This window comes from Antedon mediterranea, chromosome 11 (genome assembly GCF_964355755.1).
Source record: "Antedon mediterranea chromosome 11, ecAntMedi1.1, whole genome shotgun sequence".
Classification (NCBI taxonomy): domain Eukaryota; kingdom Metazoa; phylum Echinodermata; class Crinoidea; order Comatulida; family Antedonidae; genus Antedon; species Antedon mediterranea.
This window is the reverse complement of record NC_092680.1, coordinates 21,103,262-21,120,770: the sequence shown is the minus strand read 5'-3', so window position 1 is coordinate 21,120,770 and position 17,509 is coordinate 21,103,262. Positions and strand designations below refer to the sequence as shown.

The 17,509-nt window shown below is 35.7% G+C and overlaps 1 protein-coding gene and 1 long non-coding RNA gene across 2 annotated transcripts; one reads left to right on the top strand and one right to left on the bottom strand.

Moving 5' to 3' along the window:
• Positions 1–431: 431 nt before the first annotated feature.
• Positions 432–6,499, bottom strand: LOC140062317 (uncharacterized). Its single transcript, XR_011847469.1, has 3 exons — positions 6,443–6,499; positions 3,746–3,825; positions 432–512 (listed from the first exon to the last, which is right to left on the bottom strand). It is a non-coding gene; the product is annotated as an uncharacterized lncRNA (long non-coding RNA).
• LOC140062316 (heparan sulfate glucosamine 3-O-sulfotransferase 1-like) lies at positions 1,854–14,517 on the top strand. The gene is made up of 4 exons (XM_072108474.1): positions 1,854–1,916; positions 3,464–3,583; positions 11,369–11,485; positions 12,411–14,517. The coding sequence occupies exon 4, from the start codon at positions 12,441–12,443 to the stop codon at positions 13,620–13,622; it is 1,182 nt and encodes a 393-aa protein (XP_071964575.1). The 5' UTR covers positions 1,854–1,916; positions 3,464–3,583; positions 11,369–11,485; positions 12,411–12,440; the 3' UTR covers positions 13,623–14,517.
• Positions 14,518–17,509: the final 2,992 nt, after the last annotated feature.

The following is a 17,509-nucleotide window of genomic DNA, read 5'->3' as shown; positions in this document are numbered from 1 at the left end:
TGCAGTTTGTTACAAAACTATACAACTCAAAAGAAAGATGGAGTCATGATTGAACATGTGTTTAATTGTTTATCAATGGCAATGCCTTGCTTCGAGCAACACTATAGCAGCCTAATTAAAATGAGTCGGTTTTTAATAATTTATGTCATGTAAAATGAAATTAATAATTTAATTTATTTATAGACCTATTAATGTATTTTCCTCATGTTTGCTATGTGTTTATAATTATAACTGTAAGTTTACGTGCCATGAGAATTGACTTGTCATGGAAAGCAGGTTTTTTTTTTTCCAGTTCTATAGATTGATGAGTTACATTACATGTTGACGTGTTGTTGACGTGTTGTCCGTTTGTCTGCTTCAAATAAACGTGTAAATTTAGTATATTCTTCTTCCATTTAATTACATCATGTCACGCGCGTGTTACAACAGCGGCGGACCACAGTTGACCATTCAGAGGCAGCAGTGCATTTTGGGATAGCAAGTCTGACAAAACTTGGTGTTGTCTGATAACTCTGTAATTAGAAGAATAGGAATGGATATAAATATATATTCGTTTACTTCATGTCGTCACAGAAGGTAAGCTATATATTTGTCTCATACACAATACACAGGCATACTGCTGTAATACACTTTTATTGATTTAAATTAAATATGTCTACAAAGTGCCTTAAAATGAAAGTGTTTAATGTAAAATTTAGTTTAGTTTAGGCCTACAGTGTTAATTGCTGTTATTCACTTACATGGTTGGTTTACATTATATGTTACGTACTGTGCGTGCACGTCGCGTGACGTTTTCTCAATCATATCTTGCCCATGATTGGTTTACATTATTTTACGTACCGTGCGTGCACGTCGCGTGACGTTAAACGAATCATAGATCTACTCGCCCATGATTGGTTTACCTTATTTTACGTACTGTGTGTGAACGTCGCGCCATAGATCTCACCCATGATTGGTTTATATTATTTTACGTACTGTGCGTGGCGTGCACGTCGCGCGACGTTCAACCAATCATAGATCTACTCGCCCATTTTACTGTTGTTTCAATTCTCATAACAGCCTTATGGATAGAATGACTATCATCCCATGAGATACGTTTATAACGCCACAATGTTTTTGTGTTTGATGGAGTTTTTACTGCTCATTTAGTATTTTTTAAATGTGACTGGACAGAAAAGAACCATAAGCACGTTTCGTATCAAAACATTTGCAATTGATGTAGAATATAGATTACGCTTATTAAGTTAACATCGTAAAATGCAATCCAGTTCGCTCGTTAAAACATCACCTCTTACTGTAGAACGAGGCGGCGCTTCTATTCGATATTTTTAGATGCTTACTCTCATTTATAGTATAATTCTAGCATAACATTTAAGTAAAAATCAACATAATGTATTCATTTTTATTTCTCAGAAACTTCATAACAATTTTACAATGCTCATTTTAATTAACAATGTAGTCTAATGGCGTGACGTAATTACAATGTACGCGCGTATCATTATCTCATCAAGATGTTTTATTTGGAAATGGCTTCATTAACCTTTTGTATAAATAAAGAAATATTAGAAAAATCACCTGCCATGACGGTAAGTAACAATATTATAGGATAATTACAGTTTTCGTAATTATTGACACATCGCCGGAATGACACGTGGGCGTATTAGCAGAAGCACTGTTTGTCTTCTTGAGTTAGAGATATCATTATTAAAATATCAGAGTATACATACATACAGCAACAACTCTAAAACAAACAGACAACAGTAACTCATTTATGTAAATATATAACTAAAAAATAGTAAAAAGATGGTTTGTTTTCTTTTTATTCTTATGCATAGGAAGCCTACTTTGTGCAATACATTTCTCAGACAGTTTGACGATCGATTGCTATTCAGAAATACTTCAATTTCTTTTAAACGGTTAGATAGTTAATTGTTTTTTTTATAAATTATAAAGATATTTATACTCAAAAGGGTCAAATTAATCAATTGAAAAGCAAGGCTTACTAACATATAATAATTGTTTGTATTGCAAAAATAAATAATGTTTATAAAGAAGAACATAAAATCACAATCGCGTAGATGATGAGCGAACCTTTCGTTTTGGGCGACGGAGACGACCAAGAAGGATGAACGTTGTTTAAACCGATACAGTCAGTAGTCCCGATAATGAACTGGGCTGCTTATACAGTATAATATCCATGCGCAAATAATATATTTTGTATATCTTTGTCCTGAGTTATTAGTAAGTTCTCGTAACCGGTTTTTTACCACCACGAGATAAATATCACATGCATGATGAACGGCGTATCCATTTTGTAGCCTACTTCCTCTAACCTCTCCTTCTATCTATCTCTCTTCCTTCCCCTCCACCCCTTATTTCGTCCTTGCGTTGCGTCCTAGTGGGAACTAAGCTTACCTTAACTACGACATTTCTTCACCGTAAAAACACCTTTAATCTTATTCGCTGATAACTCTGTAGCTCTGCATTGTGATATGTCCTTTATACATCCGGCCAAAATCATCGTATCATTATGACAATTTAATTATTTCGAGGATTTTTATTTTGTGTGAATTTTAATTTGAAAACTTACAGATATTGCAGATGGGATAGTTTTGAGAGCAAGGTTTAAAAATGAAATTGGCCGGAAAATGTCAAACAATTTTACTTATAGCCAGATTATCCTCCTGTTTATGAATCGAAGATTCAATAGACTGTGACAATAGGATAAATAGAATTTTAAATTATTTGAATTACGATACGATATAGGCCTATATTGATTTTAATTAGTGTGCTCTTTAGGCGTGGTTCCCACTAGTGACGCAACGTAACCTACGCAGCGTAACATAATGCCCTTCCAATAATTGCTGCGCGATGTTCGCAGCACTGATGCGTCGTCGGCCGGTTCCCACTTGTGATTACGCAATACAGCACTTTGCGTCCTCAATACGTTGCTCTGCGTTGCGTTGTGTCGCTAGTGGAAACCACGCTTTAGTTTTCTTGCGTTTGTTGTTCCATGACGCGTTTTGCATCATTTACGCCGTGTCATCCATTGTCGTGCCGCTTTGTTGATTAGGCATAAATACTTGTTTCATGCTGTAGGCATGCGTGCATAATTAATCTTATGCAACTATTTAAATCACTTTAAAGACATCAGGTCTATTAATATATTGTCAGCATGACAACCATACAAGCCATTATCGACACAGCGTCGTACCTATGAGGGCGTCTCATGGAACTTGAAGCTTAGGGCAACAGGCACTTAGCTCCACAAACTCTTCCTGTAGTCAGGAAGTCAGGACCGACGTGATATCCTGCTGCTGTACAAGTCGATCATTTTGTTGAACTATGTTTTATCAACTACGATGAGCTCCATATACATTACAGAATCAATGATTCATAACATTATCGAGGAGAATATGTTTTATTTTCTGAACCGACGATAACATTGAACTTTGTTCGGTAGGTTGTTGATACCAGTAGTATCACGATTTTGTTAACACTTACGCGAGTGTGACTTTATCCGCTATCAATTTATCAGGATCAACATGCCAGGATCTTCGCCACTGAATTTAGCATGAAACTGGTGAGTTCTTAGATTTTTTTACGTTAAGTAAGTACATGCCGCTTGCATGCCTTTGATCGTGCTCATCTGACTTGCTTAAAATTGACATTTGTTGGCGTAAGCTTGAGAGAAAAAATGGTTTTAAATGACGGTTAATACAGGGAGATCAACAAGTCGAGTTACCTTTTATGTGTACCACTTTCAACCTTCAACACAATAATTATTATAGAAACTCAACAATATCCGTCTTTCACATTCGATGTCTGTAAATGTAGATAAGAAAACATTAATAATGATAATTATAACATACAGACACAGAGGCCTCCAAATGAGTGAGTTTAGGCCTACTGTACGACGGTTAGTTAAAGCGTGGTTCCCACTAGAACGCAACGCAACGCAGCGACGTATCGACTGTACGCAAAGTGCTGTATTGCGTAATCACAAGTGGGAACCGACGACGTAACAGTGCTGCAAACATCGCTACGGGATTTCACGCAACAACGCAAGGTAAAAGAACACCGCTGGAAAACGTAACATAACACAGCGCGTACTCAAAAGTACGCCGGGTGAACCAGGTCAAAGTCTACGGCATGCTAACGTTGACGCGCGACAAGCATGTTTGATTTCACGCATGCGGGGGCAAACACAATTATTGGAAGGGCATTTTGTTACGTTGCGTAAGTTTGCGTTACGTTGCGTCGCTAGTGGGAACCAAGCTTTAGGATCATTCTTGAATTGTTTTTAATTATTTTTTAAATTTAAACTCATCTTTCAAAAGAGTAGACTGACGTATTGCAACCGACTGATCGAAACGAACATTTTGAATTAGTTTCATGAATATTGACGCAAAGTGCTGTATTGCGTAATCACAAGTGGGAACCGACGACGCATCAGTGCTGCAAACATCGTAGGTTTGATTTCACGCAGGCGGGGGAAAACACAATTACTGGAAGGGAATTTTCTTACGTTGTGTAGGTTGCGTTACGTTGTGTATCTAGTGGGAACCAAGCTTTAAAGCAAGATCGTTCTAGTTTTACGCTCTGTCTATAGAACTGTTATGTGATGTATCCATATTCGAGCATATCACTACCATATTTAAGCATATCACTACCATATTCGAGCATATTATCACTACCATATTTGGGCACAACACACTTTTTTTGTCAAACTAGTTTGATAGTGTAGACAGAGCTTACTGAATGCGTAAGCGTTACTTTTATTGGCCAGCAGTGAGCGATATATTACAATTGCCTCAAGTAGGCCTAGTGGATACACAGTACGTTATAGGTGGTTAATTTTTCTGGAAGATTAATTGTATTTTTAATTATTAAAATAAATTACACTTCACGATGTCAACCATAACCTTTCTATCCACTTTAGCGCGTATTCGTCAATGATCGTTTTTATTATTGAAATAATATCTATTTTATATGCAAACTACCGACAGACTGGTTACGCATTCAGCTCGCGATGTCTCTCGATTGATTTTAGGTAATTAGTGTTCACTTGAAATATGCCTACAATAGACTCACGTCATCCGTACCGTTGTCACGATTAATCATGGTATAGGTGCTGATAAAGCGTGGAGAAAAAATTGTGTGTAGAAGCATCTGTATACATTTGAAATACTGTTAGGGCTATTGAATTAGTACTTTCTATATGTAGATTATCATTATCGTAGTTGTTAAGCTAAGCTGCTTTTGAGGTTTATCATCTGCTTTCCACGTGTTTCTCTTATGTGTTATATGGAGAGCAATATAATTATATGACAATAGAACACAATCAATAGGCCTAAGTATAATGTTCAACAAGATAGCAGTTTTCTAGACGAAACTGACTTGACGTGATTCTGTTTATTGTTTTTTTTATATACTATTTCCCCTTTGCATCTATTTTTATTTCAAACATCTAAAAGCAACTCTGTCAATACAGTAATAGGATGGACATACTATTGTTTATTATACATTGCACAAGATCTCATTTAAAGGATGGACAAACTATTGAGTATTATGCGCCAAGTCTCATCTCAGTCTCAGGGAGTGGAGAAACAGGAGAATCAGAAATGTATTGCCATTCCCCGATGATATGCGTATATTCCATTACGTTATTATACGTTATCCACACGTCACACACCGGTATATTATATTATTTTTTATTCTGTAAAAGGACATTATATTCTGGCTTTCATTCGAAATAAAGTTGTTTTCAATATCTTCTTTCTTTTAATAAGTCTATATTTATCACCAGCCCGAATAATGCTATAAACTATGAAACGTCGTCATCGTGTTTTTACAATACCGCTAATATTTATAACGAACGCGATTTCTTCTCATTGAAATAATCAGTGCTCTTCGTGGCAATTACTCACTGGCGTAAACCGTGACATTTGCACATATTTTAACAAAAAGCATCAAAACGAACGAAAAAAAAAATAACCAAGACAAAGAAAATGATCAAAGTGTGATTTAATTAGCGTTTGATTGCTTCGTATAGTTGTTACACGTACGAGTTTGACAGTTAAACAAGACGTTATACATATTTACGAGACATGATGCTCTGAAAATGAAAGTATGCAACGGGACACAGAACTGAGAGAGGGTCACACTATTTTGACAAAGGTCATGTTCAAACATGAACGAAACATATACCTACTTTGTCATGCCCGTAATTCATGTATCACATTGCGCGCGTAATGTTGAAAGAAAGAGGTGGAAAGATTAGGCCTACTTCACGTGAGGATAGCAGCTGATTTTGGCTTTCATCATCATTATTTTAACGAATAAAGGAAGTTTATGTCTGCGATCAAACGCCGCCTGAACCTAGGTGAGACACACAACGACCTTTATAATGTTATGATGCTAAAAATATAACTAAGCTTACATTTATTCTTCGTATGTTGATGTAGATTTGCAAAGAATAATATTAATATCTTCCTACGTTGTATCGCTTGCATAGTAATAATTTTAACGTTCGACTAATATGTTGTTTTTGATGTCATAATAGAGACACTAGGGTCGACTATGTGTCACGAAGATTCACTATACATCTGCGCGCGTTGGCACAGCCGGGCCTCCGTAAAAACCTCGAAAAGAAGACCATCTAAAAAAAAAACCGCAAACCTTGGTTAAATTAGCTTCATTTTTATACTGTACAATTTTTTTGTGTGTCATTTTATTCACGTTTTAAACCAAATAAATACAATCAAGAATACAAGTGTCAATTTTGACGTCTTTATAATTTCTTCAAACGTATGGCGCCCCATAGTGTAGTTTGAAAGGTTGTTGAGAAGGCGTCTACTCTATAATGGGAACACGTGTGCGCGCTTCCAGAAACCTCAAAACAAATTAAGGTAAACTTATTGCATCGTAATTTGTAATGCCCGTTGTAATGACATGTTCATACAAGTGTCATCCCAATTGAAATACCAATTAATGTGTTTAAGCATGAATAAAATAGTCTTCAACTATAATGAGGCAGGTTTATTATATAACATGGGTCTCAAACTGTTTTCAAGTAGGCTATTTGAAGGCTTGTTATAATTTAATAATTGACTTTAACCTACCACCGAGAAGAGTCAACCTAAAAAAGGGAATAACAAAAATCTAATATTTATGTCAATGCAAATAACGCAACCAATACACTAATTAAAATATTATATCGGATCTGATTTAAGGTCAAAGGTTTATGCGCGATATTCAAACAAGAAGCATTGCAACATTAATTAGAAACAGCATATGTTTTGTTTAGATTTAAAAGTACTACCACTCACAACTCGTAACTCAAAGTTATTTCAAGAAAAGCCTTCCAATTGCATTTGTGTTCAATTTATATGCTTGAATAACAAATAGACTAATAGAATAAAAGGGCTTCACGAACACCATTGTCAAGTAGGCCTAATACCATGATCTTTAGATGACATTTTAAACAATTAATATACTGCATGGTGATCATAGTCATTTGATCGAATCATCCTAACTTTTGTACACATCATGTCTTCGTTTATTTGGGATCTCTCTGGTGGAGTACCTTATTCTTGCGTTTTAAACTCATTACTTGATTTAGAATTAAATGCAGCAGGGCAGACTACAAATTGTTCCATGCACAGGAAAATATCACCATTGAATAGTTCGTTCCATTGAACTCCACGCTTTCTACTCTATTGACTACTGGTATACGAGGAAATATCGTTTTAACACTGTATCAAAAAGATTTGCAAAAGTGAAAATCGCAGTCGCCGATGGGGAAATGGAATTAATTTAATGAGAGAGATAAACACGCCTGTAGTACGGCAATTTCAACTGTCTACTGTATATAAATTTACTGCGATTAAAGAAACTAACAACTCTAACAATTTAGAGTTTACTATAAAAGAACACATAAATCACATTTATAAAGTGATGTCTGTCCATTTCTAAGAACATTCGCTACAATTAAATTGCGAAACCAGGATAACGCTAATAACTGCTTATTCGTATACTGTACTTTACTTTAAAAACCACGTGATGTTTTGCCTTTATAGATATTTTAGTTTATTGTTAAAAATTATCAAAACTGCTAACTTTCTAAATCTTGCTTTGCATAGCAGCTTGGTTCCCACTATGACATAACACAAGGATGACGTACTAAGTGCACTGTGATTGGTCAAATTACTTGCGTTGCGTCCAGAGCGAGAAGCAAGCGTTAAGCTTGGTTCCCACTAGCGACGCAACGTAACGCAATCTACGCAACGTAAGCAAATTCCCTTCTAATAATTGTGTTTTCCCCCGCCTGCGTGAAATCAAACCTGTTTGCAGCACTATGCGTCGTCGGTTCCCACTTGTGATTACGCAATACATCACTTTGCGTCGATACGTCGCTGCGTTGCGTTCTATTGGGAACCACGATTTAGGAACCCAACTCAAGAACGAATTATTACCAAGCTTTTGGCTAATCGTACGTTACAGTTCAGATCTGTCGTCTGTGATTGGTCGAATTTACGTTGCGTTACGTTGACGACCTTACGTTGCGTCGCGGGGAACCAATCATTACAGCTTTAATTAGCAATTTCTAATGTTAGCTGCCGTGTGATGAACATGGTTAGTTTCTAAGAAAACCGTATGACAGCGATGTCCATTAAGATTCTATCTAGTCATTATTAACCTATAAAATATAGTACAAAACAAATCGATTACGTTTATGTCGGTGTCATATGGACAAATCTTTTGGGAAATTATTAGTTCAATCAGACATTTAGTAGTCCTTTCGTCCAAATTAAAACTAGTTTTCTGTTTTTTTATATATTCCCATTCACATTTTAGGAATTGCAAAAATATGTCTCAGAAAAATAAATGTTTCTCTTGTTTATAGCTACAGTTCAACAATATTTATTGATTTAGAATCAGTTAATTTTTGGTATGAGGAGAGTTTTTGGATATTTCCTAACAACAATTAAACGTTATGTTGAAAGGAGAACGTTTAATGTGTTAGAATACTTCTATTCACCTTTGTGAGTTCAAGTCTGGTCAAAGCTCCGGGATTTATTCCGGACAACATTTATAAAAATACTTTACAAAGGATCTTCTAAATAGGTCCATGTTCTAAGTGTTGCATTGGTTTAAAGAACGCCGTATTGATAATGAAAGCCGTTGTATCAGCATCCGGCGGAAGATATAAAAGTTATGAGAATAGACAACCGTCTACCAATTCATATTACCTGTAGGTGACTATGTGTTTTCTGTTTTCAATTTCCATGGTCAAATGTGCCCGGCATATATTGGTTTAAATATATTATGGTATCGTTGTTGTAGGCCATGAAGAATGACTATTATTGCTTGTTAACCTTTCAGTCACAGGTCATATGATACATATCAGCCTGGTAGGATGAAATGAAATGTATGTCCCATTTCTTATTGCTTTCAATTTATTTGAATCACGGGAAAAATAGTTGGTTTATTAATAACACCAATTTTGGCAGTCTGAAGTGTATGATGTTTGCTCGTGAATATCAGGAGTTAGCCGTAAGATTCAGCTTCAGAGACTTTTATCACCATAAAGTCGAAATAAAGAGTCAATACTGTTAATAACCAGTAAAAATGATTCCGAATTTTGTAATAATTCAGGTATATTTATTCCAAAACAGACGAACAATGCCACAAATAGCCAGCAGGCTGAAACCGTAACATTTCACAATACAAAAGTTAAAACCATAGCTAGGTTCCCATGTGGAAGTATGAGCAACGCGTAAGGAACAAAACGTGCATGACAGGTAATTTTTTTACCAATCACGACGCGATGGATCATCAAAGTTGTTGCTTATGATTGGTCAATTCACTGCGTTGTGCATGCTACGCCACCACGTTGCGTCCAGGTGAAAACCAAGCTTTGGCTGACAAACCAAACATTAAACAATATTTCTAGTTTTTATATCATTATTGTGTTTGCTTGTACAATAACCTGAATTTTTTTCATTCCATCAAAACCTTAAGAGATTTGCATGGATGTAAGCAGACGATCGATCGTTATAACATATGTACACTTTCAAGTGTTATTTTAAGTTTAATGAAAATATGACGTTAATATTTATTGTGATGATCATCAATTCCCAGAAGACCTTTTTCAATTGGATTGAATTATGTAAAAACCAAGATGGCGCATGACGACGCCCATCCTCGATTTGGTTCATGATTTCATTGATGATACACCCATGGGCAAACCCATTAGCAATCACAAGCGAATAATCCATCGCATGAGATTGGTCAACTCAGCGTTACGTCATGTGTTGCGTCTCTAATGGGAACCAAGCATAATGACACAATATACGTTTCGCTATAACGCGTGATTCACACTACAGCAGTACAATGCATCGATGTACACGCAAGACGTATAATTTGACCAATCACAAGCGAATAATTATCCACACTGTGGTTGTGATTGGCCAAAGTACTCGCGTAGCATAATGCGCATGCGTAAACTCATCGTTTCATTTCAATTACCGCTTTTTTAAAGCCAAATGTCAAATTTCTTGTCTGTGTTGCGATAATATAAAAACTGAAAGTAATCATTAGGACAAGTAAACCAATATCACATCAATACGTAGAATAATGGCGTCAAAACGTTCACATAATCTGTTCTCTTTTAGAATACATGTCAGGCACTAATGTGTCCTACATTTGACAAAAAAATGCTGCGTTTGCATGTGTGCTATAAGAATCATGTGAAGGCCTATGTGTATTTTAAGCTTGGTTCCCACTAGCGACGCAACGCAAGAACTTAACGCAACGTAAGTGATTTGACCAATCACAAGCGATGGATTATTCGAACTGTGGCTTATCATTGGTCAACTCGCTTGCGTTGCGCGTACGTTCTTGCGTCGCTAGTTGGAACCACGCTTTATTTTGAGTCTTAACACTTATCCGCCAACGCATCCTATCTGCATTTTAAATATTCTTTGTACCCAATTTGCTGATGACGATAAAAATGAACAATCATTTAAAATGTCCGATAATAAAATGTCATTAATGTCAGAGTTATTATTTCTGTTCATTTATAGCACATTATGTTTTAGCATATTATTGTTACGGGCCGTTTGTCTCATTTTTACGTTTAGACATTTTACAAAAACATCTTGCTGGAACAAATTGTTTTTACAAATTATTAATGGACTTCAATTTAGCGTCTGCTGCATGAGCGCCACTGATATGACAAGAAAACCATGACTGATTCGTCTGATATTTAAAAGTTAACGCTGCTGAATCGGAAATTTTCATTAAAAATGTCTTTAAAACCTTCTTTTCTTTCTCCTAATTTAGCAATTATTTTCTTTTTCAGAATCATGTTTTGGATGTATGTAGCTGAAATGACTCGTGGTCTGTTGTTCAGTTTCTCGCCGATGTCTTGTACGACAAGAATAATGTTACGTAATACTGTGTAATATTCACGCAGGTGGTGAGTGGTATCTTATCTTATAATTTAATTAAGCTCGGTTCCAACTTACGCGCAACCCACAATCTATTTCACCAATCACCAGCGACAGTTCGGATGATCCGTTCAGTGATTGGTTGAATTATTTGCGTTCTACTGCGCGTGCGTACACCTTTCTTGTGTTACATCATCCTAATAGGAAAGAAGCTTTGCCAGAAACTTACCATAGGCCATAGACACGACATGAAATAACATAATAAATCATTGGAAATTTATTTTGGCATTTTGGTTGTCGCCATCGTCGCAGAGACAAAGGTGATCAGGTAGCTTAATAATTACTTAGAAATGATTGAAGTTTAACATTTCGCCAGTTCATTAAACAGGTCAAAGTTGAAACTACATATTAATAAAAAGTATATGATCCAACCAGGAAAGAAACAAATCAATGTTGTCAGGGATGTCGTCGTAGTCAACAAAAGGATCATCTAGATTCACTTCCTTCCTTTTATTTTATAACCTCCATAGATTTGGTTTCTTCTGATACAAAACAAACCAATTGTACGACCCTGGATAAGCATCACATTTCCTTTTCATATACACAATAACAATAAATATTTTGTCCACAAATTTGTTTTCGAAGTATACTAATTATGATAAACAACAAAAACGTATTTAAATTTAAGGTAACAATGGGCCTACTTGGCTGGACGTGTCATCTCATTGCGCGCATTGTGACGTCATCATATTTATTAAAGATCTGTCTATACTTATTTGACAAAATAAGTGTGATGTACGTAAATATGGTAGTTATATACCTAAATATGGTAGTGATATGACGTCATCATGTCTATGGGCACATTACGTTCTAATAAAGTTTGATAGTGTAGACAGAGCATTATAATTTATTTATAGGCTATTGTTATCAAAACTGTTTTATTTATCATTTCAGATTTACAAATGTTATACCGTTTTGCGATTCATGTTGACAACGATGACCTGTCGCAAATTCAAACGAGTTGGAATTCGAGGCATCAACAAACTAGTGCTACTGGTAATGACAATCCTCATGTCCTTTGCATTGATGGTCGCATTAAGCGTCACAAAGACCAGCGTTACTTTAGATGAAATTCGTCAAATTAGACGTCAACCACTAAAGGTTGACGAAAACACTCTCGCGTACTCGCACAATTTACTAAACGACATATCACAGACAGACTCTAATAATAGATCTATGCAAGTACTCACGGGAACAATATTAAATGGAGGGCGCTCGACGGGAAGATTGAAACTAAAAGAAATATATAATCTAGTCGTCCATGGTAACGCGTATCAGGAAGTTTCAACCAATAACAAACACGAACACGAACGCGTGAAGAAACTACCGCAGGTGATTATCGTGGGTGTCCGGAAGTGCGGAACAAGGGCGCTGATCAACATGCTGGGGATGCACCCTGATATCGTACGACCGTTGAATGAAGTTCATTTCTTTGATTTTGATGATAATTACGCCAAAGGTTTAGAATGGTATCGTAAACAAATGCCGTTTTCTCATAAAAACCAAATTACTATAGAAAAAACACCAGCATACTTCACTTGTAAAAAAACGCCGGAAAGAGTGCAACGTATGAATGCATCGGTGAAAATCATCGTAATCGTAAGGCAACCTACAATACGTGTTGTGTCTGATTATATACAAGCAGTTGTTAAACATAATAATAAGGATAAACCACCGTTTAAAAATTTTGCCGAACTTGTAATGGATAACGGTAAAGTTGACCAGTTTTATAAGCCTATTCAGACGAGTATATACTGCGTGCATTTGTCGCGATGGCAACAATACTTTAATAAGAGTCAGTTTCACATTGTGGACGGAGACGCATTAATTACTGACCCGTACAAAGAGGTCAAGTTAATCGAACAATTTCTTGGGGTTTCTGATTATTATTCTCCAGATAATTTCTACTATAATGAAACAAAAGGTTACTATTGTCTGCGATGGGGTAAAGAATCACGATGTCTTGGTGAGAATAAAGGTCGCAAATCACTTTATCCTAATATTTCTGAGCCGTTAATTGCCAGAATGAACGAATTTTTTGGTCCATATAATGAAATATTTTACAATCAGACAAGACATAGATTTAAATGGGAAACGATAACTTAAATTAAATTACTTGAATATACTTGAAATCCGCAAGAATATTTCCACCCGCCTTAGGCAACTAAGTTCGCTTGCTGTTTTTTTTTATTACAAGACTGCTTTTTACTTTGATAGACTACGATAGAACAAATGAATAATGTTGAATACGTATCGTATCAAGTCCTGCAATAATTGTCTATCATTACTTTTAACCACTTCACTAAGAGTGAGGTCGTCCACATATTTCCACCGTCTGTCAGTTCCCTCAGCAACATCATTGACTAATACCAAAAAGAGAAGGGGACCAACAAGTAATATTAGAATTAGAAGAGGTGGCTCCCTTAACTTTGGTATTGCATGTGCGATTTAAGAGGAAACTACAAATGGTAGGAAGAATGGACGGCCTCACTCCTATGGATATTAATTTATTTATGACAACATTATGATCACACGATCGAAAGCCTTGGTAAAGTCTACAGCACATAAGTTTAAATATTTACTACCCCTCCAGGTCAGATACAACAGAATTTATCAGGTCTACGAGGTAGTGTGAAGTTGACGAGCCTCTACGACAACCATTCATTCATTCTGCTTTTATCCAATATTTCTCTTTGCAGTATATATAAAATAAAACTGAATTGCGAGAGATTTACATATATAATTGGTACAAGCTTTCAAACATCAAAATTTACAACATTAAAAAGTTAAAAAAAAAAAAATTTTTTAAAAGGAGATATTACACATGGAAAAAACTGATGAAAGTACTTATTACTTATTATTATTATTATTGTTGTTCTTATGCCCGAAATATGTTTATTTTGGTTTATTAATTAGTCTACACAGTGCTGGGAAACATGAGTTGTTGAATCTTTTAGTATTGCCATATATTTCACTTTGCTTCTTATTAGCATTCCTAAGTATCCTGCCACACGTTTCGCCTCTCAATTTAGGAAGTGCGTTAGGGACGATTTTGTTAAGATTTTTAGCAAAATCAAGAAGAATATCTTCTCTTCTTTGATCTAAAAATTTAAGATTAAGTAGTTTAATTGCTTGATCATAAGATGCATATTTTTGTCCGAGAATTATTCTACATGCGCGTTTCTGTATAGATTCAAGCTCCATGGATTGCGCTATGGTTAAGGCAGAGTGCCATACCGGACACGCATATTCAGTTACAGGTCTTATGTGGCTAATATACATTTGACGAAGATGGTTACAAGGCATTCCAAATCTTTTTAAACATGTCAACATTTGTAATCTCTTACTGGCTATATTAACAACATCGTGGATATGCATATTCCATTTCAGATCATTAGTGATCTGAACCCCAAGTAACTTTAAGCATTCAACATTGGTTATTTTTATATTATTTATCGTAAATGATTTAACAATGGGTTGAGATTTGGCAAAGGAAATGTTCATAAAGTTAGTTTTTTCAATATTAATTATCATATTATTGTCTTTGGTCCATTGCTTACTATCTAAAGAATCTTTTATATCATTAGTTACCCACTCCGCTAAAAAGCTTTCAAATATTCGAGAAAAAATAGGTGTTAAGGAACAATTATTAGCGTCTGGAACTTTAGGAACTGGTATTATAGTAGCTTTTTTCATTGTTCAGGAAAATTACCTTCATTTAAAGAAGAGCAAGATAGTTCAAATGAGAATTCCTTAATTAATTTGGCCGGGAGATTTTCTGGGTGTTCTGCTTGTTGTACTTTAACTTATCGATTTCACCTGTCCTGGGTAGATAACGGGTGGGGTTTCCGATGCAGGTAAGTAACTTGGTAGTTATGTAATGTCAAGCGCGGAAAGTTCACTACAAATCGTGGCAAAATGTTGGTTAGTTACTTCAACAGCCGCTTGCGTTGATAGACCAGGGATGTTAAACGTGTCCTTTTTCTTTAGATTGCAGAGATCCACGATGCCTTTGTGCCATCTAGCAGGGCTGTTGCTTTTTAGACACTTTAATGAGGTCGCGTAAAACTTCTCCTTCGCGTGCGTAATTGCTCTTTATAAGGAGTTCCGTATCATTCACCATTTTTGGGTATGGTTACTAGAAAAGGCCAACTGTCGTTCTACAATGTCTTTGATACTCTATGACCAGCGGTTACAAAGTTATAGACTAATTAAAATGGCAGCCATTTTGGACGTCATCTTGGATTTCTCGGAGACCACAAGGAGGATTTTTCAGGACTTTTAGTATGATGTTCCAATCATAGTTCCGGCCCCGGCCCCCCCCCCGCTTTTGTAATATATATATATATATATATATATATATATATATATATATATATATATATATATATATATATTATGCACGCATTTACAAAAGTTGATGAGGTCAGATGGACCCTAGGTTGGCATGTTCTGTTCATTGTTAACTTTTAGGTGTTCATTATGGTCTTTTGTTTTGTTTATAACAGGGTTGTGCCCATGCTGGGGGGGGGGGGGGGGTGGGGGCTGCCCATGCTGGGTGGCCCTGCCCCATGCTGGGGGGGGGGGGGCTGCACATGCTGGGTGGCCCTGCCCATGCTAGGGTTGGGGGGGGGGGAGGGGCTGCCCGGCACTACAAATCCCACCAGCACTAATAACATTCTTCAATCCTTTAACTTTCACAGGAGAGGTAGACGTATAGGGTCCTAATTTACTGTATTTCCCCTTTTATTTATAAAATGTCCTATAATTTATTATTTTATGGTATTGCGATTGGTAATATACCCTTTTTTTAATTGTTCGTGAACAATTTCGTATTTGAAGTTTAATTAATAACAGAAAATATAATAAATCATGAAAACAAAGCTTTATTGTTAAAAGTAATTGTAGTACTGTGACGTAGTGGCCACTAGTACAGAATACAGAATACAGACATTTATCTGTCCAAAGGGAAATTCGTTTCGTTAACAAGCTCTCAAACAATTAATTAAAAATATATAAAAAGTCATGAATACAAAAATTACATACTACGATAAGGTATTATTAATTCAAATTTCATTGATATTTTCAATCGGTTTTTTTGTTTACTTTGGTTTTGTTAATGATTTTTTTGATATTTTTTATTTTTTGGCAGCCCACCACAAGTTTACACTTTCTGGGGTTCGCCTCTCTTATTTAAAATTGTTTTTTTTCCAAACTCTGTTAATTGAAAAGAGAAGAGAAATAAATGTTCTGAATATAGGACCCTTTATTCTAAGACAATGCATAACATGGACTTTGTTAGGGTAGACAAGCAAGCACCTAATCCTCAAGGACTTGGTCTGCAAGTTTGAACACCAGCCATTGCAGGCATACTATCATTGTGCATCTATAAGTAGATCCTGAATTGAGGGGAAGCACAAATATGCGCAGGACAATAATTCTCCTAGAAGTGCAGATAAGCTTGGTTCCCAGTAGGACACAACACAAAGACAATATAGATGCAATGTAAGCGAGTTGGACAATCACATTAAGCAACAGTTCTAATAATACATCACTCGTGATTTGTAAAATTACTTGCATTGCGCTTGCATTTCGTGTTAATGTGAAAAAAGATTTAGAGAGCATGGCAATAACTATTCCATGGCTATTAACCAATTAGATGCCATCAATTGAAAAGTGTGTTATATTAATGTAAATTATAAAGGACTGGCAAAACATTTTTAACTTAATAAAATTTATAGGTAAAGAGGTGTAATATTGGTACACCTCAGAAAAAGATGCAATTAAAGGTATGCTAAGCAAAAGCAATTGTCGAGTTTTTCATTTTTTATTTCATCTTTGAATTTGAATACAGTATACTGCATCAATTACAAGTACCTGTAGATGTAGTTCTTTAGATGAACTTTATGTGACAAAAATTGTGATGAGCCCATATACGGACACGATGACGTGACATCACTCTACCATATGTAGGCACATCTTTTTTTTTTGTC